The 27,094-nt window shown below is 31.7% G+C and overlaps 1 protein-coding gene across 1 annotated transcript in view; it reads right to left on the reverse strand.

Annotated features, from left to right (window-relative positions):
* Positions 1 to 27,094, reverse strand: part of LOC114332289 (protein unc-13 homolog C) — a 354,800-nt gene that overhangs the window by 169,479 nt on the left and 158,227 nt on the right. Inside the window, exon 7 of the mRNA XM_050653285.1 lies at positions 2,173 to 2,293. Within this exon, the coding sequence (XP_050509242.1) occupies positions 2,173 to 2,293 (121 nt within the window). The remainder of the gene's footprint in view (positions 1 to 2,172; positions 2,294 to 27,094) is intronic.

The following is a 27,094-nucleotide window of genomic DNA, read 5'->3' on the forward strand; positions in this document are numbered from 1 at the left end:
TTGTAAATTTTATTAAGATCGGTTTAATAGATTTTGCAAAATAAATTTTGCAATCCAGCTTTCGCAAAAAAAATTCATTTTTTCAAAATGTTACAGGACTGAAAATAAAGCAGATAGCAAATTGAATTTTTTTTGGCGTATAGAAGTGTACTGTACCTTTCATTTGCAATTTTGCAAAATTAAAATTGATTAACACCACGGCGTCAGGATTTTTTTTAATAAACATTAATTATTGGTGCTACGCGCAAGACAGCGGATAGTTTGCTCTAATTGGGCATTCCAATGACCTTTGATAATTATTGATACATTTTAATTTTTATTACACTTCGATATAAATAAATAAATTTGTTTATTGCAAAATAAAAACGCATACTCTATCCTTTGAAATAACACTTTTACTGGCAAAAACTTTCTTTGTTTATATATTTTAACTTAGAGAATAAAAGTTTATTATTTTTAAACATATGGAGTTGTTTAAACAATATTTCACAAACAATAATAAATTAGTTTGATTTTTGTGGAACTAAAATATTAAAATACAACAAAATATAGAGTAAGAAAATAATATATTAGATAAAGATTGGAAGAAATTTTGGTGGAAATCAACTTGTGTGAATCGAACACCGCTGTCCTGCGCGTAGCACCAAAAATTAATGTTTATTTAAAAAATTTCCTGACGCCGTGGCAATTAATCGATTTTAATTTTGCAAATTGCAAATGAAAGTTATAGTACACTTCTATAAGCAAAGTAAAATTTCAACTTGCTATCTGCTTTATTTTCAGTGCTATAACATTTTGAAAAAATGAATTTTTTTTGGGAAAGCTGGATTGCAAAATTTATTTTGCAAAATCTATTAAACCGATCTTAATGAAATTTACAGTATTGTTTTACTGTATCATAAAGTTTTTCTGGGTGAAATATAAAGGTCCTAAGTGTAGCATAAATGGTTGAAAAACGTAAAATGCGAATACTTGTTTTTGTATGGTTTTTTCGCAATTATTGCTATTTTGCAGCTAGGGCGACTATTTTTTAAATTCTTAACCAATTCTGTGTTGTAGGAAATTTAATTATGCAATTTTTTTGTTAGTACAACTTTTCTCGGAAATGAATACTTTTAAAGTTATAATCAAAAAACGAAGAAAAAAATCGAATTTTTCCTTCATTTATTGACATTTTGATTATTTAAACAATGTTCCGGAGCTTCTTGAGAGGGAGGATAACTCAAATATTATTATTTGATTTATTTTCAAGCAATTTCTGCAAAAAAATTTGAGTCACCTCTCAACGTCCATCTCAAAACAGATGCGCCCTAGACTATAAATGCTAGATGGGATTGAGATCTGGGTTCCATGCGGGCCATTCTAATCAATCCAATCTCTATTTAAGATGTATTTATATTTTTTATGAGTCAATCAATGTTTTTGTCTACAAAAAACTGTGCAGCTCTTACAAGAAAAGATATATTCGAATAATTTCAAAAATTTAATCTTAGTGATCCCTTTGGGATAATATGAAAGGACTATGAAACAAAATCAGCTCTTGCATTTTTCCACATAATTTTTTAAATTTAGGAGAAAATACAACGCTTCCATTCACCCCCGTATAATGCCATCTAAGCAAAAAATTTTTGTTACAGGAATAATACCAAACGATATCAATACATGTATCTACAAACTGATGCAAAAATATTAAAAATCGAAATACAAATAATAAAGTTATAAATTGTTAAACTTAATCAAAAATTATTAGTGGCGGAATTTTGTGCCGGTGAGTGTATATTTTATAAATTCCTTATAAAGTTAAAAAAACTGGGTTGAATGTTGAAAACAACTATTTAAGTAAAATTGAAAAAACATCTACAACGGTACATTGGGCCTTCACAAAAAACACATTAAAAATGTGATCATGTGAAGGTTTAAGCACCCACCACTGGAGTGAAGTTGGCTGACAGAATCTATTTCTAATTTTATTCTATTAATATTCTGTCATCTGAGTGTACATGATCTGATTCTATTTTGACTGCGCTATAGTCATAATAAGTCTCAATTTTTTTAGTTTTATGATATTTATTATAATAATTTATCCTTCCTTGTTTATCACTTCTCGGTATATTCACAAAAATTAAGTGTAGTAACGTTATAAATAAATAAAAAATATGTTGTGAGGCTTACCGGATCAGTTCAAATATCTCTGGTTTTTCTCGTTCCCGTTGTTTCATCCTGTCTTTCATAGCTGTTATTATGCTGTTGGCTTTGTCTTCAGCTCCGTGTTTCGAACTTTTCTCAGCAGCCCCTGAAATGCAAAAATTTTATATTAATACTTATAGTCTTTCTTTAAAATTTGCAAGATATTTTGGCAATCAGAATAAGATAATTTTTAAAGTTCTTAATAAAACGTTTAAGTACGTGAAATTAGGATAACTGTACCTAATGTCTAGATCAATAGACAGGTCCCAAAATCTCAACAAATATTTGTAGACACCAAAAATATTTGTCAACATCAACACTGTTCAATTTAACACTGGAGTACGTAGCTAAAAGAACGCCAGAAGGTAGAAAAAATACACTTATGAATAAATCAGTCCAACTGGCAGCATAATTAGTGTAACAGTTAAAAAGCCTCTACAAAATATATTAGTTCCCACCTCTGCAAATTATTTCATTAAAAAAAGAGAGGCAATTTTATTTTTTGTAAAAACCACTAATATATTCATATTGGTCTTCATTTTGCTGTTGCTGAGAACAGTCGTTTGTGGAGAATATCCATTGTATAACACGTAGGGAGCTGCTCTTTGCTATTTTAACATTCCTGTGTTCGCCATTAAAACTGATTTAAAATATTTCAATTTGTTAATTGATGCTGAGTTCCCAGTTTTCTGATTCTGCGGATAATGGTTTCTTCCTTATGGTTTACCATAATCACTTGATCTCCGAAGAACAGATTTGTTATGTACCCCTTCCTAAGTTCTGCACAGGACAGTCAAGGATGGAGACATCTTGAGGAGGCCTATGTCCGACAGTGGACAAATTTGGCTATGTGATGATGGTGATGACGTTCCTAAATTTTATTCTCATCCCCAGGCATCCTTCAGTTATTTAATGCTTCCTGAATATAGATGTTGAAGGGAGTTAGGCATACATAACATTCTTTTCTCAACTCATTTGTGACAGCAAATGCGTCTGAAATTTTCGTCTTCATTTTATCAGCATTTTTTGCATTTATTTACATTCGCTATAGTGTTGATGTATGCAATACTTAGGCGTGCCTTCTTCAATATTTCAAAAAAAAATTTTTAAGGGAATTGCATCGTAAACCCTCTCTAAGTCAACGAACACAAATAGACCGGGAGATATTATACAGAAGTTCAGCCACGAGTTTCTAAGTCCTGCCTTTTGCAATAGTGGAAGGGTAGACGAGATAGTTACAGTTTGTGGAAATATCCACAAATTTTCTGGTGAAATTTTCCTGTAAAAATTAGATTTTCCCAAAAAATAAAAATAGGGTTTTGCGATGAATTTCTGAGTCCTGCCATATCCGTAAAATGACAGGATACTATGGATTTTATGAAGAAAATTTTTTGGGCAGGAGGGTTGCAAACGGGCTAATGGAGTAATATATGTATACAAACATATAAGGAAAATAATGAAATTTTCATGATTTTCTGGGTCCTGCCAACTAAATATATTAAACATATTTATTTCAAAATGATCAAAAAAAATGTTGGCATGACGTTTCCTACTGTTTAAGTATACTTGTCCCTTGGAATATTATGCGCAAAATTTTTACCCTGATTCCGTGATTTTCTGAGTCCTGCCTTTAAAAAGTTATAATACTCAAATGCAATCAATACTTTTTCGGTACTCGGCAGGAAGGTTAAACGGTTCTTGTAAGACGGCAGGGGTCCTAAATTTTTAAGAAAATTTGTGAAAAATTCCACGATGTTCTGAGTCATGCCATTTTGCATATGTTTCAAGAATCTTAATATAAGCCTATTTACAAAGAGGCAGGATGGTTTTATAGTTATTTCGTATACAGGGTGGGGCATTAGTGTGACAAAGTCCAATTACTCGTTTGTCGTAAGAGATACGAAAAAAAGTTATTTAGGTAAAACGTGGGGCAAAGAGAGGATCATAATTTAAAAATATTTTCTAATATACAGGGCTACCCGTATTGACACAAACTTATGTTTTTTTTTAAATGAAACACCCTCTATGTAATTTTAAGATTTCTAAGATACTTTTAAGGAAGTTTAACACAATTCACATAATCCAAAAATATTTCCTAAGGGAGCTAGAGCTCTTTGAAGATGGCGCCTTGTAATTATATTTTTTTTTATCTCCAGAACGCTTGCATTTCGATAGACAAAAACTGATCTACCTTTTTATCTTCCAGAGATAAATCGATTTCATCAATTCCGAATCTCTAGTACCGGTCATAGGAGTCCGTTTTGGGTAGGGCAACGGTTATTTTATCGCCTAACTTTTTTGTCTTTAACTTTTAAGCATTTTTGACACTATATTATTAAATTGTGAGGTATTCTAGTGCTAAACGGTACTCCTGCTTTAAGTAGGTAGGATGCACCGTTTTCTAGAAAAATTAATTTCAAAATTTTTCGTATTTTGAATTTAAGAAAAATTTGAAAAAAAAATAAAAAAAAAACGGTGTATTTACCGACTTAAAGCCAGAGTAACTTTTAGTACTAGAATACTTCATAATTTAATACTATACAGTCAAAAATGCTTAACAATTAAAGCAAGTTATGAGATTTCGTTGATCTACCCAAGACGGAGGCCTATGACCGATACTAGAAATTGACAATTGATAAAATATTCATCTCTGGAAGAGAAATAAACGTACCAGATTTCGTTTTTCTAAATAGTTTTTTTTTATTTTTTTTTCAAATTAAAAAATCGAAAAATTTTTCAAATCGATTTTTCTAGAACACGGCGTATCCTACCGAATTAAAGCAAGAGTACCTTTTAGTACAAGAATACCCATTGTTTAATAATCCAGTGTCAAAAATGTTAAAAGTTAAACACAGAAGAGTTATGCGATAAAATATCCGTTTTCTTACCCTAAACGGACGCCTATGACCGGTACTAAAAATTGACAAATGATGGAATCGGTTTATCTCTGGAAGATAAATAGGTGTACCAGTTTTCGTTTTCCTTAATAGAAGTGTTCTGGAGCTAATTTAAAAAAATCTAATTAGAATACGCCTACTTTAACCTTCGGATGACCAAGCGGGGGAAATTATGGCCCCAGCGTATGTTTTTCTTTAATAAATTCAAAAGTATTTTCAATTTACACCTCATTATTTTCTTATTTGACTTTAATATCACTCTAGATATCCTCATATTTTGAAATAAAAAAAATTCCCTATATTTTACGAATAAAAAATATATTCTGAAGTTGATGTTTAGTAAAATACCGTCTATTATGTGTAATTCCAAGTAGTTTTACGCTAATGACGTCGACTTTGCAAAGTAACAAGACACTTACTCAACATACACACTACACATGACACTATTACTCATGTTGTGACTGGCCGAATGACAAAAAGTCCATGCCATAAAAAAAAATAAAAAATAAAAAAAAATAAAAAAAAATAAAAAAAAACTTCATTTTTTTGTTAATTGTCATTTTTGACATTTTTGACCTGGGGTCATTTTCCCCCCTTGGTCATCCGTGTAACAAAAAAAGAATGTGTGTGTACTTTGTACGCACGTAAGAAGATATTCTTCTATTATATAATAGGTAATTTAAATGAAGTAAATATACTTAAAAGGTTATTTGTACTTATTTTATTTAAAAATCAAACTAACTTTCTTATCTACAACTTTCAAAAAAGAAGAATATCTTCAAAAATTATATATTAATATACTTACAATCATAAAATCTATAAAATAAATAAAAAAATAATAACTTGCTTGGGGCTTGAACCCACTTCACGTCTACCGCGCCGTACGAAAGTTGACGCCATTTCAAACAGCATCAAACTCTCGTATACGTCATGTGGGAATATACACAAACTAAACATTTACACCATAAATTTATATGAATTTAATAAAATTATTAGTTTGATTTTTGTCGAAATAAAATACAACAAAATATAGAGTAAGAAAACGATATATGAGATGAAGATTTGTAGAAAGTTTGTTCGTAATCAGATTATGTAAATTAAAGCATTGCCTACTAATAGGTAACTACATTATTTTGTTTACATTTTCCAAATAGATAGGTATTGAAACTATTAGGTATTTCCAACTGAAACATTTAGAATTACGTACCTGCGGCTTTTCAAAACTATTTAAAAAGTCACTATAATTATAAATTTGATTTTATTTCTGTCCACACATCAATAAAAACTAATATTATACAATATTTTTGTTTACCGATAACCTCCATATTGAACAATTATGGACAGATCATTTCAAAATTTCAACACCCAATCAGAGCCCGTATAACAACTAATACCATACTGTCGGTGTGCGCATGCGCGCGGATCAATCAAATTTTACCCTCAATCGATTCGCCGCTAAAAAAGAATATCTTCAAAAAGGTTGGTCATCGGAAGGTTAAAGAGCTCTAGCTTCTTTGGGAACCATTTTCGGACGAGGTGAATTGAGTTAAATTTTCTTAAAATTATTTAAGGAATCTCCGGGCTTCAATTGTTAAAAGAGTTTCTGGACACCCTGTATAATAGGTACAATTCCTACTGTAACCAATCAATTGTAAAATTATTGATTTTCTTCCTATTAATTTTATTACGTTTACTTAAATACAAATATGATCCAATCGTTTAAAATAAATAGGTTACAGTTTGGTGTTAGATTTGAAAGGTGGTGTGTAAAAATCCGAGACATTACTCAGGAAAATAATATATATTTAATACCATACGATTCTTTTAACGATATAAAAATTAATTTTTATGTATTAAATATCTTTGCGGTTATCCTGCCACGTTGTAAGCGGTTTTAGATTAGTGTTTTTTAAGCATACTTGACATGGCATGACTCAGAAAATTGTGGTGATATGAATATGTTTGTATAACAACCTGCAATAATTTGACTGACTTAAAATTTTATTTTTATATACTAAATAACTACACAGCCATCCTGCCTCTTTGTAAATAGCTTTATATTAACATTCTTGGGATATGTCCAAAATGGCATGACTCAGAAAATCGTGTAACTTTCCACGAATTTTCTTACACAATTTTAACTATGTGTAGTAAAAAAGGTGTAACTAAACATCCTGCCATTTTGAATAATGTCTACTTAAATTATTTATTTTATAATACAATTTATTTTATGACTCAGAAAATCACGGAACCAGGGTGAAAATTTTCCACAGAATTTTCCAAGGGACAAGTATAGTTAAACATTAGGAGACGTCATGCCAACATTTTTTTCGATCATTTTCAAATAATTATGTTTAATTTATTAAGTTGGCAGGACTCAGAAAATTATGAAAATTTCATTATTTTCATTACATGTTCTTGCATCCATATACACTCTTAGTCCTTTTGCAACCCTACTGCCCAAAAAATTTTCTTCATAAAATTGATAGTGCCCTGTCATTCTATGGATATGGCAGGACTCAGAAATTCATCGCAACTCCCCATTTTTTCCTCATGGAAAATCTAATTTTCACAGAAAAATGTCACAGGAAACCCGTGGATTTTTCCATAAATTGTAAGTACCTTTTCTAACCTTCCAGTATTGCAAAGGGCAGGACTTAGAAAATCGTGGTTGAAGTTCTGTTAATATCTCCCGGTTTATAAATTTGTTTCCCGGTCTCCCGGTTTGAATCATTTTTAAAAATCTATCCAATGACACCAAACACCAACCCCCACTACACCCCTTGGAGGTGGGGTGGGGGGTAACTTTAAAATCTCAAATAGAAACCCCCAGTTTTTCTTGCAGATTTTAATTCGTTACGTAAAAGTAACCAACTTTTATTCAAGACATTTTTTCGAACTGTTGATAGATGGCGCTATAATTGGGAAAACGATTTATCCTGATACCATAGGTAAATTATAGAGACGGTCTAATATCTCACGAAATACACTTCCAAATGAGAAACTAAAAAACAGATTTTTAATCTTTTTCGAAAAACTTTCGAATAACATCAAACGTGACCCTCCAACCCACCCCCTGGAATTGGGGTGGGGGGTAACTTTAAAATCTTAAATAGCAAGCCCACTTTTTATTACAGATTCGGATCCGTCATGAAAAATTAAGCAACATTTATTTGAAACATTTTTTAGAATTGTTAATAGATGGCGTTTTAATTGGAAAAATACGATTTATTAGCGCCGTCTATCAGAAATTTTAAAAAATGTTTCGAATAAATGTTGTTTAATTTTTTATGACGAATCTGAATCTGCGATAAAAAGTGGGGGTTGCTATTTAAGATTTTAAAGTTACCCTCCATCCCACCTCCAGGGGGTGGGTTGGAGGCTCATATTTGGTGTTATTCGATAGGTTTTCGAAAAAGATTAAAAATCTGTTTTTTGTTTTCTCATTTGGAAGTGTATTTCGTGAGATATTAGACCGTTTCTATAATTTTACCTATGGTATCAGGATAAATCGTTTTTCCCAATTATAGCGCCATCTATCCACAGTTAGAAAAAATGTCTTGAATAAAAGTTGGTTACTTTTACGTAACGAATTAAAATCTGCAAGAAAAACTGGGGGTTTCTATTTGAGATTTTAAAGTTACCCCCACCCCGCCTCCAAGGGGTGTAATGGGGGTTGGTGTTTGGTGTCATTGGATAGATTTTTGAAAATGATTGAAAACGTATTTTTCAGTTTTTCGATCGGATGTTTAGTTCGCGAAATATTCGACCGTTCCGCTACTTTTGGGACACCCTATATAATGTTTAATATAATCTTCTGTTATAAGGTTGATAAATGCAAAACTTTGTTTTTCTATTTAATTAAAAAAAAGCAGGTCAAAACTACCTTTATTTAATTATCTTCCAAGGAACACACGCTGCTAGAAACGAAGAGATTATCGCGAGAGAGTCGTGGTGAATATTAAACGTCGGGACTCGCAATTACGTCTCCCGAATGTTCAACAATTAAGCTTCCACTGCTGGTTCCTAACAAATGTCCGTGTCGTCCACCACGAAGGTAAATCAACTGTTTTTGGCCTCGAATTGCTAAAATGGACTAAAATGTTTTAGTAGTTAGTTGCCCGGAGTTACTTCTTTACTGGTAATTTAAATAAAATTTCCAATTAAAACTCGAGCAAAACTAGAAATGGACAAAACATTGTCCTCCATTTTGTTCTTTCCCAGTGTCCATGACTTGCGCGTTTAGGTCAGAGTTTTAAAAATATTTCCACTGCATTTGCTTAAATAAATTTAATATTAATAAAAGTAGGTTTAGTCTACAATTACACCTATGAGTGAAAGAATACAAAACATTAATACATTTAATACATTTTGTTTTGTTACTAGGTAAAATATTCCTACTGTTGTTCTGAAGCTATTTCTTTATAGCATATTTGTAATTAACTACTCTAACTGGGAAATAAGCCACAATTTAACTTAAAAAAAATAATTTTTTAACGTTTGGACTTCCACATCGGACGTCACAGTAAAAAAAACCACAGAATATACTGTACCATTTGGTCAGCCCTGAGTGATGCTCGAATAATAGACTCACAATACACTACACATTCTACATCAAAACTAATGAAAATATAAAAACTAAAAAAATGCGCCTTGGTAAAAGTATTAGACATAGTGCTATTATTTCAATAGAAGAGGGCCAGGTCGAAGAAGAACGTCATATTCTCAGGAAATGGTTTAACAAATCCCCTGCATTTCTTTTTGGAGCTGCCGTTAACCTAATTAGTATAGCCAATTTGATAGCCAACTGACGATAATCGAGCATGGCACAGGAAGAAAGAAAGAAGGTACTATTTCACCAAAGTTGTTTACCTTAGCATTGGAAAATGTACTCAAAAACACCTGGATTGGGAGGAAAAGATTTAAACATTGATGGTGTGCGTCTGAGTCATTTTATTTTTGCAGATGGCATAGTACTATTGAGTCCAGAGATATCAAGGAAGTAGAATTTGAAAAGAAATTAGTGGACAGTCAAATGAAATAATACGTCTCAGAATACCAAAAAAATCTAATTTTTCAGAAGGATCAAGTTATAATAGGTGATCCACTTATGATACCTAAGAGAAATATCTCTAAAAATAATCAAAAAGATCCAAAATATCTATCAGAATAACACAATCATATTCCTGTCCTTTATTTCTATAGTCATTTATTCTTCAACCTGATCATGGATGAAAAAAAGTAAGAGCTAAAAAAGGATCCCAAATGGGAAAAAACAACTTAAAATAATCTGCTATGCAGACGACGCAATACTAAGCTCTCAATGTGAAGATGATTTTATAGCATTTAAAAAACCAGCGAAAATATGGCTATTTTAATTTGTATAGTTTTTACAACCCCTTTCTAAGAGAATCCAAATTTTTTGTCTAGTTCTTTATAAAAATTCAAATTGAACTGTTTCACAATATTAAATACGCTGTTACATTCTAAGACAAAATGTGCGTTTTGGAAACCAAGGTAATTTCCATGGGTTCTTGTCAAAGCTAAAACTGCGAAGTTTTTATCATAAGAATTTTCTAGAATTACTGGATCGGAAACCAGTTTTGATTGGACTGATCAAATGTCGCATAAAAATCGAAGATGATAATTGGCTGTGAAGAACGGAAATCGGAAGTGGGTATGACAAGATGAGAGAATTTTTAGTTCAGAGAAATAAGGAAAAATATCCTGTTGGTGACACAACCCCCTCCAGGCTGAAACCAAATTTTTTGAGTAGTATGGATATCTATATTAATAACCTATATGTTTCCTGCAGCCGATTTTGATGATATACATAGTTATAAACAAATGAAGATCAAAAAACGGTAAATTTTCGCTTTTTTCGTCTATAACCAAAAAGTTAAGTATTTTAAACAAATTTGAGAGTAAGAAACTCATAAATCGTATAAAAAACTTCAATATGGCGTTCGCTGAATATGTCTATCCTTATTGGTTGCTTAGAAAATTGCAAAATAAATCATACATTTTGAGTTTTTATAAATATTCATAACTTATGTAAAAATTAACTTAGAACGTTCTTATTATACAGAATGCTGAGACTTCTGGTGCTTAAATCATACCCCAAATGTCAAAACAATTGGTCAAATAGTTTAAAAGGTATTTAATTTGTTTTTCCCAAATTAATTTTTTTTGCAACGCTATAAGTCAGAAAATGATGAAGTTATAGTAATACTTTGGATAGTTTATGAAAGAAGAAGATTTATACTATTAATTTAATTAAACAAAAATGACAGAAAATAATTTTAAATATTGCAAAATTATTTTGCAAAACCATGTGAATTAAAAAAAGGGGGGGGGCTAACTTCGTCCCTAATTGTCCTAGGACAATTGTTTTTCTTTCTAAATGTGTATAAAAATTCAGTCTTTCCAAATATGAAAAATTAATTTTTCTACGGGTAACGGTTAAAAAGTTATTCTAATTGTTTATAAGTAAGCAAAAAAATTACGTGTTTTTGCAAAATAATTTTACACTGTTTAAAATTACTTTTTGTCATTTTTTTTAATTAAGTCAATAGTATAAATGTTCTTCTTCCATGAACTGTCAGAAGTCTTACTGTAACCTCATAATTTTCTGACTTATAATGTTGCAAAAAAAATGAATTTGGGATAAACAATTTAAATAACTTTTAAACTATTTATTATTATTATTATTATTACATAGAAATAAGGGCTGGGGTCATGGAGACCCATAAGCCCATTTACAAGAAAAATGAAATAGTACCTACATTACAAAAATTAGCTTCGCAAATAAACTATAGACTAATAGATTGTGCACAACACTGATCAGTTTACAAACAAATAACTGTCTAGTTGGTTTTTGAAAACATTAATAGATGGAGAATTTATAATTTCCGTTGGGAGACTGTTCCATATACTAAAAATGCGATTACACAGAAAATGTTGGCGCTTTATCGACGAAAAGGGTTCCTTCTTCACTTTCAAACTATGTCCACGTAGTCTGCTGTGATCGTCTAAAATAAACAAGTGTTGCAAATCTCCATATCCATACTTTAAAATTCGGAAGGTGATAATTAAGTCACCACGGAGTCGACGAGCTTCAAAAGTTGATAACCCGGCTAAAGAAAGTCTTTGTTGGTAATCTGGCCTTCTTCGTTTGAAACATAGTCTGGTGGCCTTCTTTTGAATATTTTCGAGAAGAGTTCTATCGCGCACTAATTCTGGGCACCAAACCGTTCCACAGTACTCCAGTAGGAGTCGGAAATAAGTTTTATACAAACGAGTAGAACCCGAAAATGATATTTTTGTAAAAGTCTTACTAAGTAGGTATAACTTACTATTCGCTTTTTTAGTAACGTTTGAAATATGCTCCGACCAACTCAAATTTTCAGTAATTGTTACACCAAGGTCACTATATGATTCCACAGTATCCAGTAAATACCCGTCTATCGAGTAAGACAAACGAGGGTTATTTTTTCCCAAATGTAAAACCACACACTTATCTCTATTTAGAGGTAACATCCAATCCGAACACCACTTGAAGATCGAATCTAAGTCACTTTGTAAGTCTTGCCCATTCAAGAGTGGGTCAGCAAATATTTTTGTATCGTCTGCGTAGAAAGCTTTCCTAGATTTGATATGAGATTCAAGATCACTAGCATACAACACAAATAGAAGTGGACCCAAAACAGATCCTTGTGGAACACCACTTAAAACCGTTTTTTTAGATGACAGCGACTGGCCAACTCTAACACAAAACTCCCGATTTGTTAAAAAATCATTAATCCACTCAAGAAGTTGTCCGCGAATGCCAAAATGTTCTAGTTTATATATTTATATAGTTATTTGACCAATTGCTTTGAAATTTAAAATATAATTTAAACACCAGAAGTCTCAGCCATTCGTGTAATAAGAAGGTTCTAAGTTAATTTGTACATAAGTTATGAATATTTATAAAAACTCAGAATTTACGATTTATTTTGGAATTTTCTAAGCAACCAATAAGGATAGACATATTCAGCGAACGCCAGTTTGAAAATTTTTAGACGATTTATGAGTTTCTTACTCTCAAATTTGTTTAAAATGCTTAACTTTTTGGTTATAGACGAAAAAAGCGAAAATTTACCATTTTTTGATCTTCATTTGTTTATAACTATGTATATCATCAAAATCGGCTGCAGGAAACATAAAGGTTATTAATATAGATGTCGATACTACTCAAAAAATTTGGTTTCGGCCTGGAGGGGGATGTGTCACGAGAAAAATCTTATTTCTTTGGACTATTTGCCAAGACCCGAGGAAGAAACCGGCAGTCTTAAAATAGTGATAGACCAATCAACATGTTAAAAAGTTAGTAGGTATTCTAACCGGCATTTTTTGTTCTGCAAAAAGAATTTCCAAGTTAAATTGGGATCTATTAAAGTTCTTTTGGTGAGGTTAGTAAGATGTTCGAATAATTAATAGTGTAGCAGTTCTGTTTCCCGGTGAATGTTTGGATTGTACGCTGTTATACGCTGTTAATATAATGGTTATGGTTACGTATGATAATGGATTAGAAACCTTTTTCTAAAGGTAAATTATCAATTTCCTGTTTTTATGCTATGGCACATGTCCACGATCACAGTGGAATTTTCCAGTCATTCGTCGAGTGACGTATGAATGATCTTCTGTCAAAAATTTTCCAATGGTGCAATAAGTGAGACAGATGAATCTTTTCAAATTTCAAGTTACAGTGACTATTTTGATTATAAAATTTCGATAAACTATTAACGTAATTGTTTTTGATCAACAGAAAATAACTTTTTTTGGAACTTACAATATAAAAATACGACAAAGTAAATTGTTGATCAGATCAGAAAATAATTTTTTGCTTCCATCATTAGAATAAGATTATTGTAAAAGACATAATTGTGAGTTAATATAAGAATTTATTTGAAATGTTTTGAAATATTAGAAAAATAAAAGATTTATGGAATGATATTTGACAGTTGACGTAATTGACAGTTGATATTACCAACTAAGTACTACGAGGAGTAGTCAATAATTCTGTAAAAATAAACATTGTTCTCTTTGATAAATATAAATATATATTTCCTATATATGTCAGAAATCAAGTCAATAACGCAATAAATTTATTGCCTATCTTTTGGTGCACCATATTTATTTTATAGAAAGTAGATATATTTTTGTCACAGGTAATTAATATCACTAATGTAACATATAAAGTTTAATTTTTGTTTTTTTGTCTGAAAGGAAAAAGTTTTCAATAAATATGTAACTATATTTTGTCCTGTTTATTTATCACTAACCTATTGGAAAAATTTTAACCACAAATTTAAAAGTTTTTACATTAAATTAAGAAAAGTCTTTTTACCCAGAAAAGGTAAAATATTGAATCATATAAAAAGAAACTCCTGGTAAGGCGTCCTCAAAAAATATAGCCAGGATTATTTCTAACACCCTAGGATATCTGTGTAAGTACCCTTGTTTAATTTGGTGATAGTAGTTGATATTTCCTAGTTCCTTAAGGTACTAGTACACTTTAGAAGACCAAAAATAAGCATTTTTTCAAGATTTTTTTTCTCAGGACCTTTATCAAAAATGAATATAAAACTTTTTATATATTAATATCTAACTCTTAGAGAATACAAAATTTATATCTTTTTTCATTTATGCATGTACACTAATATTGTAGAGGGTGCCAAAGTCGAGGTCTCGAAAAAAAGTAGTTCCGATGGCGGACAGTTAATCTCAGGATTGGGATCTCCAAAACAAAACAATTTTACGGCATTTGTAAAAGGGAGGTTTCTTACGTACAATTTATCACCATTAGTAAAAAATTCTGCAAAAGAAAGATTTTGCGGAAATTTGAAAAAATTTTGTGAAAAAATCGCCCGTTTTTCTTCAGTTTTTCATGGTTAAAAAATATTTATTTTTTATTTTTTGGTCAAATTGTGGTAAATTGTCACGTAAGAAACATTCCTCTTTCAAATGCAGTACGATTTTTTTGCTTCAAATATCCCAATCCTGAGATTAACTGTCCGCCATCATTTTTCGAGGCTTCGACTTTTGCGCCCTCTACAATATTAGTGTAGGTGCATAAATGAAAAAAGATATATTTTTGTACTCTCTAAGAGTTAGATAATAATATGTAAAATGTTTTATGTTTATTTTTAATAAAGGTTCTGAGAAAAAAATTCTTGAAAAAAATGATATTTTTGGTCTTCTAAAGTGTACTATTGTTTGTTTTTTAACCAAGAGGAGTGATTCAAATTTACCGCGCCGTAATGCTTGTGTCTAATTGGTCCAACCGCAGCCAAGTTTACTCCACTGTTATTAATTTTTGACACTAATGACATTTACGAAATTTTGACACTTTTGGCATTTCATAGGTTAATTAAGTTACGTAGGCGATTTTTTATGTTTTCTGCGTTATTCCTTTAATTTTTACATTTTCAGACTGCTTTTATATAAAAAGCAGTTATTTTTAGAACTTTTTAGCCACGAATTAGTTTAATATAATATTTATGGATTAGCGTCGAAGATCGACATGATCAACCAAAAAAGAAGATGTATTTAGTGACTTTTCTAGTAACTTTCTTGGGTGTGAATCTGTCTTTTTAGTTTACTCTTCTTGGTTAAAAAATCAACTATAGTACCTTACGAACCTACGACTCGCCACCCAACAACCACTGAACTGCCGTAGCAAAGTAGCTTTCAGAAATATCCCCTAATTGTCTCCAGACCCCTTTCTATTTAAGAAGTAGTATTCATCAAATTCGAGCTCTTCTTTCTCTCTAATTTCTTAGTGTTACAATTTACAACGTAAGATGGACCAATTTAATATAACCGCCAGAAAATTTAAAATGTTAATTTCTCCACAAAAGACATAATGCGTTGATGTAAATCGACTAAGATGTAAATTGGAGATGTAGGGTCAGATAATAGAACAAGTCATGGAGTTTAAATATCTGGGCATCACACTATCTAACTACGGAAAGCTAGAAACAGAAATGGAGGATCAAGTGAATAGAGTAAACAAAATGCAGGTTGCCTGAATGAAACAATATCGTAATTATAAGCATCACTTATTTAAATTTAGTCGTAGAAACAATATAATATTCTTTTTGCGTGTAATGAATATTACTAGATTTATTATGATAATATACTATCGTTTTCTGTTCTTTTTTGTACTGAGCCTCTTATTCAATTCTACTATTTAAATCAGGGAACTTAAAATTAATTGATTCCCGTTGAAATGTTATTCTCACTGTTTCTAACTCTGTTGTATGGTGTTTGTTTTTATGTTTATAGCTTCTTATTGCTTGAACTGTACTGAATATAAACGTTAAGCTTTATCTTCCGACCAGACCTTCCATTAAATAGCACTAACTCATCCGAGCAACTAACTCGTTACCCCAACAAGTGCAACATCATCGGGACCTAACGACAGCGTCAAAATTTGCAATTTGCACATACTAAACTGGCAACTACTGCATCGCGATTCAGGATAAGGAAAATCTTGTTTCCTAAATTACCCTTTAGAATACAAATAGACGGTATAGTCGATTTATAAACCTTTCACCTTCGGAAACTTTGAGGTAAACTTGGAAGCGGTTCTGATAAACACCTGCAGCATCAATATTCTGGAAAATTAACATTCCATAAAGTGTGAATAGTGTTTTAAGCTATTACAGACAATAAACTATTACGCTATTACGAAATTCTGAATGTAGCATTTTATAATAAAAATTGTTGTTCATATTGTCTCCAAGGATAACAAAAATAAAATGTTTTCAATTTTATTTTATTAGAAAACAAGGAAAACACGGCTAAACCCAGTAAAAATGAGCGGCGCACAATATATTCCCGCTACAAAAGTTTCGCAAAAATTTATTTTTGTTTTGATGGACTGCTATCATATATGTATATGTAGTTTTTTTACGGGTCTTTTAGGACCAGAGCTTTGTTGTTCTTTTCCATAGCTTTCTGTTACTTGTCAACTTTTTCCAGTCTGTTATTCCCTTTTCTTTTAGGTCTTCTACTACCGTCTCTCTCCATCGCTTTCGTGGTCTTTCTCTCTCGCTTTTATAATCTGGTACTCTCCATGCTATTTTCTGGGCCACTCTGTCATTGTTTATTCTTTATATATGGCCCAGCCACTTCAACCTTCTTGATTTTATTACGCTATGTATTTGTGGTTCTTTGTAAATATTATAAATTTCCTCATTTGTCCTTCTTATATACCCTTCCTCTGTTCTGTTCCCTCCTAATATTCTTCTGAGTATTTTCCTTTCCCATCTTCTTACTGTTCTTTGTTGTTGTTTGGTTGAGTATCCATGTCTCACATCCGTATATCGCTGTTGGTCTTATTATAGTCTTACTATAGTCTGGACTGCTATTAACCAGAACTTAAAGAGTATTGGCCAACTAACTGTAATAAAGGAAGTAATTGCTAGAAAGAGGAAAATAAAGGAGGAATGAAGAAGATACACCTGAGAACAAGAGAGTGGTAGAGAACAAGACATAGAAATTAAATAAAATTACCAAGGAAATTAAATTACAGTTGCATAATATCAAAAATAATAAGATAGAAGAATATTACACGCCTATCAGAAAAAAGTGATTACTCCCTTTGGAAGGCTACGAAAAAAGTCAAACATCCCCAACAACAAATACCACCAATAAGGGACCAAGAGGAAGAATGGTGTAGTTATAAGAAGGAAAAAGCCGAAGCATTTGAAAATCCCCACACAGAAAATGCAGGTGAATTCATACAGACAAATAAGAATGCTACTTGTTTTATCAAAAATCTTGGAAAAACTTCTCCTTAAGCAATTATCCCCAATCATAGAAGAAAGAAAACTAATATCCCTACACCAATTTGGGTGTATGGTGAATTTACCCATACATGGGTGGATTTATCTCCCTTACATAATTATCATGGAAAAACAAACATGTCCAACTGTAATTTTGAAAGAAACACAGCTTCCATAAACCGATACTGTCAAGTACCTAGGAATCCACCTTGAAAGGAGATTAACTTGCAAAAAGCATATTTTTACCAAAAGAAAACAACTAGGAAGAAAATTCCGAGAAATGTACTGGACCATGGCGCATCGGTCGCAAATCTCAACGATCTTTAGAAAACAAACTACTGATATATATGTAAAGTCTTATTAAAACCAGTGTGGACCTATGGCATCCAACTGTGGGGAACAGCCAGTTAAAAAAAACCTAGAAATAAGAGACAACTTAGGAATAAGAAGAAAGGAAAGGAAACAAATTGATGGCAAATTTTAGTTTTGTTTAAAATATTTTCCATGATATTTGCTAAATTTGAAGTAAAACGCGCCACAAAAGAGTAAAGTTTGCAGTTCGAGGCTTCTAATTTAAGTTTCTCTTTCTTGATATTTGCTATTGATTTTGTGCTTTTTTCTATTATTGTGAATATTCTATATTCTTCTTTTTATGGGTTGTAGTTGTTGTAAACAGGATATCTCAGTTTTAAATGGGAAATAAGCCACAATTTTACCAAAAAAATGAATTTATTAACGTTTCGACGCCCAAGTCGGGTGTCGTTGTCAAAATACAAAATAATACTAAATAAACAAAAATGTTGTTGCTTAGTAAAAAATTCTTCTAATAATTTATTTAATCTGACTCATTTATATCGGCAATTCAGTCATGCATTATACATTTTAAAGTAGAAGACTTTAAAATGATATTGCCAATATTGATGAGCTGCGTTCCTGGGACGACTTTACCAAAAGATAGTTCATTCGATTACAAGAATATCCGCCACAAAAAATCATAGCATGTGATCTGTCTTTAAAAAGACAACAAATGCAACGATGGCAGTAAAATTTTCGCGCTAGAGATTCCATAGTAAATCACGAGGGAAAACCAGGAAAAAACCTCGTGATACTATCCCGACATCGTAAGTATTTGGGCTTACATTTAGTTTACTCTCAAAACTAATACCAAATTCTGACTTTAATGTATGTATGCTATTTTAAGTTATAAATAATATTAATAATACATAGATATTATATAAATAAAACTAAAATATAAAATACATATGTACTAACTCGATATGTTAATGACTTATTAATCGTGGTATTTTCTTTTTATTGACGTCTTGGTTTTAAATTTAATTTTAATTTTAATTTTTAAAGATGAAAAAGGGGGTTCGAGGCAGGTTTTGTTTATATTTGATTCAGAGTTGGACCACCATCTCCATATAGCTATTTCAGCATCCTTATGCGTCTTCAGTGAAGCTCAGAAGTCACAACTCTTAAACTTTATTTACGACACCCGACTTGGGCGTCGAAACGTTAATAAATTCATTTTTTTGGTAAAATTGTGGCTTATTTCCCATTTAAAATAGTTCATTATAAAAATGCCACAAAGAAATAGCTTCAGAACAACAGGAGATCTCAGTATTCAAATCTATTATTCTGTCATATTAGTAGAAATATTAATAGGTCAGGAAATAAAGCTAAAAAATTAGACTCATTTCACCCTCTAGTTCATTTTCTATATTGAGCCGTTGTACGCTTTTGGTTTTTTAAGGGTGAAAACTACCCCTAATTGTAAAAAATTATAAAATGACATTTTAAACTTGATTGTCAATATTTGGTTTTTATTAGTTAAATAATGATTGTTTTGTTCTTTAAGATATAATATCATAATATTTCAACCCTTAAAACCACCCTTGTTGGAGCTATATATAAAAAATTATATATCCCCAAAGAATGATTTCGGCTTGCATCGATTTGCATAAAAATTTGGGATTAGGATCATCTCACCCTGTAGTCCATATATTCTATATCATGCTCAAGGGCGTTGATTATTTTTAAGGGTGTAAACTACCCCTTATTGTCAAAAAAACTATAAAAATATTGTAAACTTTAATATGGGTAATATTTGTGTTTGATTGGTTAAATAATGATTGTTTTATGCTTTAGGATGTAATATCATAATATTTCAACCCTTAAAAACCACCCTTAATAACATTGCAATTTTTATAAGTAATTTAATAAATCTATACAAAAAAAGTAGAATTACGTACACAAACATTTATTTACGCAAAAATATGAATTTACAAATACAAATAATATACAGTCGGAAAAATGAAAGAATACCCATGAACGATCACATCAATCACTTATTTTGTACTTGCTGTATTTTTCTATAACAAACGTTGGTTATTTTTAGAAAAAGACAGAAAACACAAACTAAGTGATTGATGTGATCGTTCATGGGTATTCCTTCATTTTTCCGACTGTAAATACAAATAGTTTTTAGTCATCTTCATCGAAATCGATATCAGGTCCTGTGGTATAAGGCTTTTAATTCACAGTCATTTGTTTCGAGCTTTTGTCATGTGTCACATAATATTAATATATCTACGTCATGCGTTATTGATATAACCAGTGATACAAACCAAATACGTATGACGTAGATATATTAATATTATGTGACACATGACAGAAGCTCGAAACAAATTACAATCGATGAAAAGCCCTATTATACAGTGATGAGCGCACTAATAACCGGAAAAATAACGCAAAAGATGGAAAACATATTAAGTTGTGAGATAAAAAGAGATGAACCTAGTAGAGGTGTTAAATTTAGAGATAGTAACCGATAAATTGACATTATAATGATTGTTTCCCATCTTTAGACGAGTTTGGCAGCTACCACTATCACAGTGACAGTTTTAGTTGACATACTCCTCTGATACGTCTAAAGGTGGGAAGCAATCAATATAAGGTCAATTTATATATTACTATCGCTAAATTTAACAACTCTACTAGTTTTATTTCTTTGTATCTCACAATTTAATATGTTTTCCATCTTTTGCGTTATTTTGCCAAATATTAGGGCGCTCATCACTGTATACATTGAAAATGGTCTACTACACTCAAAAGTTGGCTATTCGAATTTTTCGAAAAAAAAATTCGTTTTATAAACATAGCTCCTTTATTTTTGGTGATAAAAAGTTTTCTCATAACTGATTTTGTAGGGTTTTTAGAAGGGCTATAAAACTATTAATGTAAATTAAATTCCGTAAGACCCCTTAGTCCTTAAAGGGCTTGAATAAGGGGGTGTTTGCTCGTAAATAGAGGTTTTAAACAGCTGCACCTCGCTAAATATTCACTGTAAATAAATATATGTACAAGAAAATTTTAGTTATTGGAAAAGCAATAATTTAGTAAAAAATTTTTTTTTTTATAATTTAGTACTTTATCATTTTTTTCGTATCAACCTTCGTGAGTGTATTGATAATACAAGGATAAAAAGAATTACAGAAGGGCGAAGATAAATTTTATTTAGGCGAGTAGTTAGGGGGTTGCTTTTACTGATTTTTTCGAAGAAAAAAGTAAGTACCGACCTTATTTTGATCATAAGTCGCTCAATTTTTATGCTGCAAACATTTCATTTATTTTTGAAAGGTCTAATTGTATGCTTGAAAAAATAATCTGTAAGTTTTTCTCGAAAAATAAAAAGTCTTCCCGTTATTTTATTTGAATACCTATCTCAAATTATGCATTTGACGAAAAAGCTAAACTTTAACATGCCGTATCTCGGTTTATATTGGTCATAGAAAATTATAAAAAAAAGAAGTTTGTTTGTGTTTCTAAAAGATACAATATTTATATCTACAGTTTTTTTGATTAAATGTATTTTTTCGAGTTATTCTTAAAAAACTCTCTAAAAAAGTCGTATTTTCGTCGAAAAACTGTTACTTTCAACCGCGAATAGCTCGAAAAATATTAGTTTTATACGAAGAAAATGTAAAGAACATTTTTTTTCTTAGAATTACTTTTTACCTCGATTTGATTTCCATAGTAAGAATGTAATGAAAAATTCCCACCCCCAAGATGGGGTGGCAACCACCCCCAAGGTTTTAGCGTACAGCGGCATGATATAGAAAATGATCCTTGGGCTATTCCTTACCTTCTGTTAAAATTTCAAGTAATGCTGGACGAAAAAATTGCGAGCCAAAATGCTTCAGTTTCTGGCCTATAATATATACTTTTCATTAAAATCGTAAAAGTGTAATTGCTTTATTGGTATTTTAGGAAGTTGATACAGTTTTAGCTACTCAATATTAATAAACCGCCACTTGTCTCCAATTATTTACCTTTTAACGTTAATAAGCTCTAACCGATTACGTACTTTTAGAAGCATCGCCGAATGAAAACAAAATACAACAATGCGATCCACACACAACAGTGGAATCATTGCAGATTACCGGGAACAATAGGATGGTACATAGGGATTCCCCTCTGTTCACGTTGGATTACCAGAGAATTAAACGTGTAGGGTTTGTATGGAAAAACGAAATGAAATTTCGACCAAACAAATCCCACCGAGAGTATACAATTACCTGCTCTATTATTTTGTTGTTTCTGTCAGTTACTGTTTGGCTGTTTTTTACATAGGTATTTAGGTGGAATTGCATCACACTGAGTCTAGTTTTTCATCACGCAGTTTATGAGGCTCATAGCTAAACGTAGAATATTTTTCTTTGGCGCTTCTATACTGAATATTGAACAAGCTTTCATCGACTGGAAAGGTGAGTGTGAAATACCTTATTAATATATTTCAGATAATTCTAAAATCCTTTAAAATAAATACAGATAATCAATTGTTTCCCTGCGAATGTAGGACATACACCACGGGATGTGTTTTGATGACATCGTGATTTCTGCTAGGTAAGCAATAACATATTATCGTATCATACCTAAATTTGACACAGAAACGAAAATAATAATATATACAAACATATCTATCTAATAAATAAAGGCGACGCGAATAGATTAGAGAATCAATTAGGTTTGGAGTTGCCCGAGAGTGCCACTTCGGGGAAAAACAATGGTTACCGTCATCAAAAAAGTATAATACGTATTCGATAAGTATATTGGGAGAAACAATAAAAGATTAATGAGAAATATGTTGTTCCTGATTACCAACCCATATCCAGGACCTAAGTAACCCTTAATTTATCTCTGAGGATTAGGAGAGAGGAAGGCATAGTGGGTTATCCAAGATTCTATGCCTGATATTTCAGGAAATCATGGTGTTATGATTTGTATAAAGGTTTTTTTCATCGTATAACGTATCTGTAATTAATTGTCATATTATTATATCTACTATCTACTTTATGTTGTTCTGAAGCTATTTCCTTGTGGCATTTTTATAGTTAAGTATTTTAGATGGGAAATAAGCCACAATTTTACCAAAAAAATGAATTTATTACCGTTTCGACGCCCAAGTCGGCTGTCGTTGTCAAAATACAAAATAATACTAAATAAACAAAAATGTTGTTGCTTAGTAAAAAATTCTTCTAATAATTTATTTATCTGACTCATTTATATCGGCAATTCAGGTATGTATTATACATTTTAAAGTAGAAGACTTTAAAATGATATTGCCAATATTGATGAGTTGCGTTCCTGGGACGACTTTACTAAAAGATAGTTCATTCGATTACATGAAATCAACTCCAACTCAAGAATATTTGCCACAAAAAATCATAGCATGTGATATGTCTTTAAAAAGACAACCAAATGCAACGATGGCAGTAAAATTCGAATGAACTATCTTTTAGTATAGTCGTCCCAGGAACGCAACTCATCAATATTGGCCATATCGTTTTAAATTCTTCTACTTTAAAATGTATAATACATGCCTGAATTGCCGATATAAATGAGTCAGATAAATAAATTATTAGAAGAATTTTTTACTAAGCAACAATATTTTTGTTTATTTAGTATTATTTTGTATCTTGACAACAACACCCGACTTGGGCGTCGAAACGTTAATAGATTCAAAAATGAATAACCATTTTCAATTTCGTTGCAAAACGAAAATACAGCCGAACTATATTCCAGTCCAATCAGAGAGTGCTGCAAGCACCTCTACCGGTTTCGAAACTTATTAGTCTCTCATCAGGAGGCACATATGCTGCTCTCCCTGATCCAACCAAAACAAACCCCAGCGTGCAGTCCCGAATTGCAACGAACGAAATGGCATAGATGCCCTAGCGTCAACTGCTAGCAAAAGACTAAGTTTTCACTCTAATGGCATATAACATATCCCATCAGAATGAAAACAATGGGAACCTTCTCTGGTTACACCTCCGAGGCTTCTACAATTTGCAAGCCATACGGATGCTGAGACTAAGGAAGATGAGGGAATTCTACAATTTACAATTCACGTCACATCTGCTCAGCGCGGTAAAGTTCCAACGAGACTGGTTCCCTTCATACTCCACACAGAGTAAATGTAAATCAAAAATGAATAACCATTTTCAATTTCGTTGCAAAACGAAAATACATTTTTCATTTTTGATTTACATTTACTCTGTGTGGAGTATGAAGGGAACCAGTCTCGTTGGAACTTTACCGCGCTGAGCAGATGTGACGTGAATTGTAAATTGTAGAATTCCCTCATCTTCCTTAGTCTCAGCATCCGTATGGCTTGCAAATTGTAGAAGCCTCGGAGGTGTAACCAGAGAAGGTTCCCATTGTTTTCATTCTGGTGGGATATGTTATATGCCATTAGAGTGAAAACTTAGTCTTTAGTCTGTCGTCTGTTAATAGATTCATTTTTTTGGTAAAATTGTGGCTTATTTCCCATCGGAAATATTTACTATCTACTTTATTGTTTTGTTGTTTCTGTCAATTACTGTTGGCTGTTTTTTACATAGATATTTAGGTGGAATTGCATAGATTGAGTCTGTTTTTCATCACGCAGTTTTTTCGGCTCATAGCTAGACGTCGAATATTTTTCTTTGCCACCGTGCAAGTTCGGCAAAGCGACCTCTATTTCTACGCTCTGTACTTTTTTTCGCACTTTTAATTATATTGGCCAATTATATTAGTCCTGGTTGCTGGATAATGGTCAAGACCATAGTCCAAAAAAATAATAAGAAGAAAAAATAAGATGCAGGTTATGTTTAGCAAACGTAAACAATTGTATGTAGTAAATAAAATCAGTTATTAAAATGCAGTACTGCAAGCAAAATACAATTAATTAAATTTACCTTTATATAATAATTGCATATCATATCAATATTGTGGAGCAATATATAATTTTTCTGCGTCAATGACAGAAGGTATGAAATATACGTCAATTTGACAATTTCAATTGACAATATGAATTATTTAAGATAGATGCAATATTTCTCCGCGACTCGCGCACGGTCGTTTCTCGTTTCCCTTTCCAAGTACTTGCACACCGCGAATACTGAATACTGAACAATCTTTCATCGACTGGAAAGGTGAGTGTGAAGCATCTTATGAATATATTTCAAATGATTCTAAACTCTTTTAAAATACATACAGATAATCAATTGTTTACCAGCGAATGTGGAACATACACCAGAGGATGTGTTTTTGATGACATCGTGATTTCTGCTAGGTAAGCAATAACATACCATTATATCATACCTAAACTTGATACAGAAACGAAAATAAAAAATATACAAACATACAGTACGTAAATCGTTCTGCTAGACATTGGGAATATACATTGAGATCATTGTGGCAACTGCGCTAACCTGTGTTAGTTGAAACTTCTGTTCGAGTACGAGTTTCTGGTGCAATAGAGCTGTTAGAACGAATAGAATGAGTGATTTTGAATGCAAGGTAGTCCATAAATAAATAAAAAACAAAGATTATGACTGATGAACTAATAATTTTACTTTAATTTGTAAAATATATTTTATTTAAAAATTAATTTCCAAATCAAGCAGACACAGTTTTCCCATTAGGTCAAAAATAGTTCTACTACAATGTCATGTTTTGACGTTTATTTGTGTCACCCGAAATTAACTGTCAATTTGGAGGTTAATGCCTCTTAATGCTAACAACTATATTGTCATTGAGAGAGCGAAGTTGCCACAATTATCTTAATATAATACTTTGTATGTATTTATGTATCTAAATATATACAATGTATGTTCCCTATGTCCAGCTGAACGATTTACGCACTGTATATCTATCTAATAAATAAAGGGGACGCGAATAGATTAGAGAATCAATTAGGTTTGGGGTTGCCCGAGAGTGCCACTTCGGGGAAAAACAATGGTTACCGTCATCAAAAAGGTATCATACGTATTCGATAAGTATATTGGGAGAAACAATAAAGATTGATGAGAAATATGGTGTTCCAAATATGGTGATTACCAACCCTTATCCAGGAGCTGACAGAAGAATATTGAAAATTCAGTGGGTTCAAAGGATTACCAATGATGAAATGCTACGACGTTTGAAAAAACGTCGACGAAAAATATGAGTTGCTAAGAATTATTATGCAAGGAAGGATCCAAGGAAGAAAGCATAGGAAGAAGACGCATCTCCTGCCTGAGGAACCTTAAGGAATGGTTTAATTGTAGTTAATTACAACTATTCAGAGCAGCAGCCAACAAAGTGATCATAGCCATTATGATATCCAACCTCCGATAGAAGATGGAACTTTAAGAAGAAGAAGATAATCCTAAATGTTATAACACCTTATCCGTGGTCCAGTATTTTCTGTATACTAAAAATGTCTTGATAATCCCCTAGACAAGAAGCAAGTGACATCACTGGTTTCCTTCCATTTCATTCGTCTTGGTCTACATATTTGATTGTTTGTGGTTCTCTGTCATATTTTAGTTTCGTTACGCTTCATTAATTTCCAGCGCATACATCTTTGTAGTTGTTTTACGCTTCCACTGAAATATTTCTCTACAGTCCTTAGATTTAGATACGACTGTCTCTGTCAATGTCAGTCATAGCATCGGACTTACTATTTTTTTTAAGCTATTTTCTGGAAACTTTATTTTCTAAATGATTGAAGAGTAAACTACATAACGTCTGATATAATTAAATACCTGTTCTTAAAGAAAAGAGAGAGATACAGTCAAGCCAGTAGGTCGCTTGACGTCTGTAAAATAGGGATGGCGGTTTTTGACAAAACACCGGTTTTCGGTT

The sequence above is a fragment of the Diabrotica virgifera genome, chromosome 6, assembly GCF_917563875.1.
Source record: "Diabrotica virgifera virgifera chromosome 6, PGI_DIABVI_V3a".
Taxonomy (NCBI): domain Eukaryota; kingdom Metazoa; phylum Arthropoda; class Insecta; order Coleoptera; family Chrysomelidae; genus Diabrotica; species Diabrotica virgifera.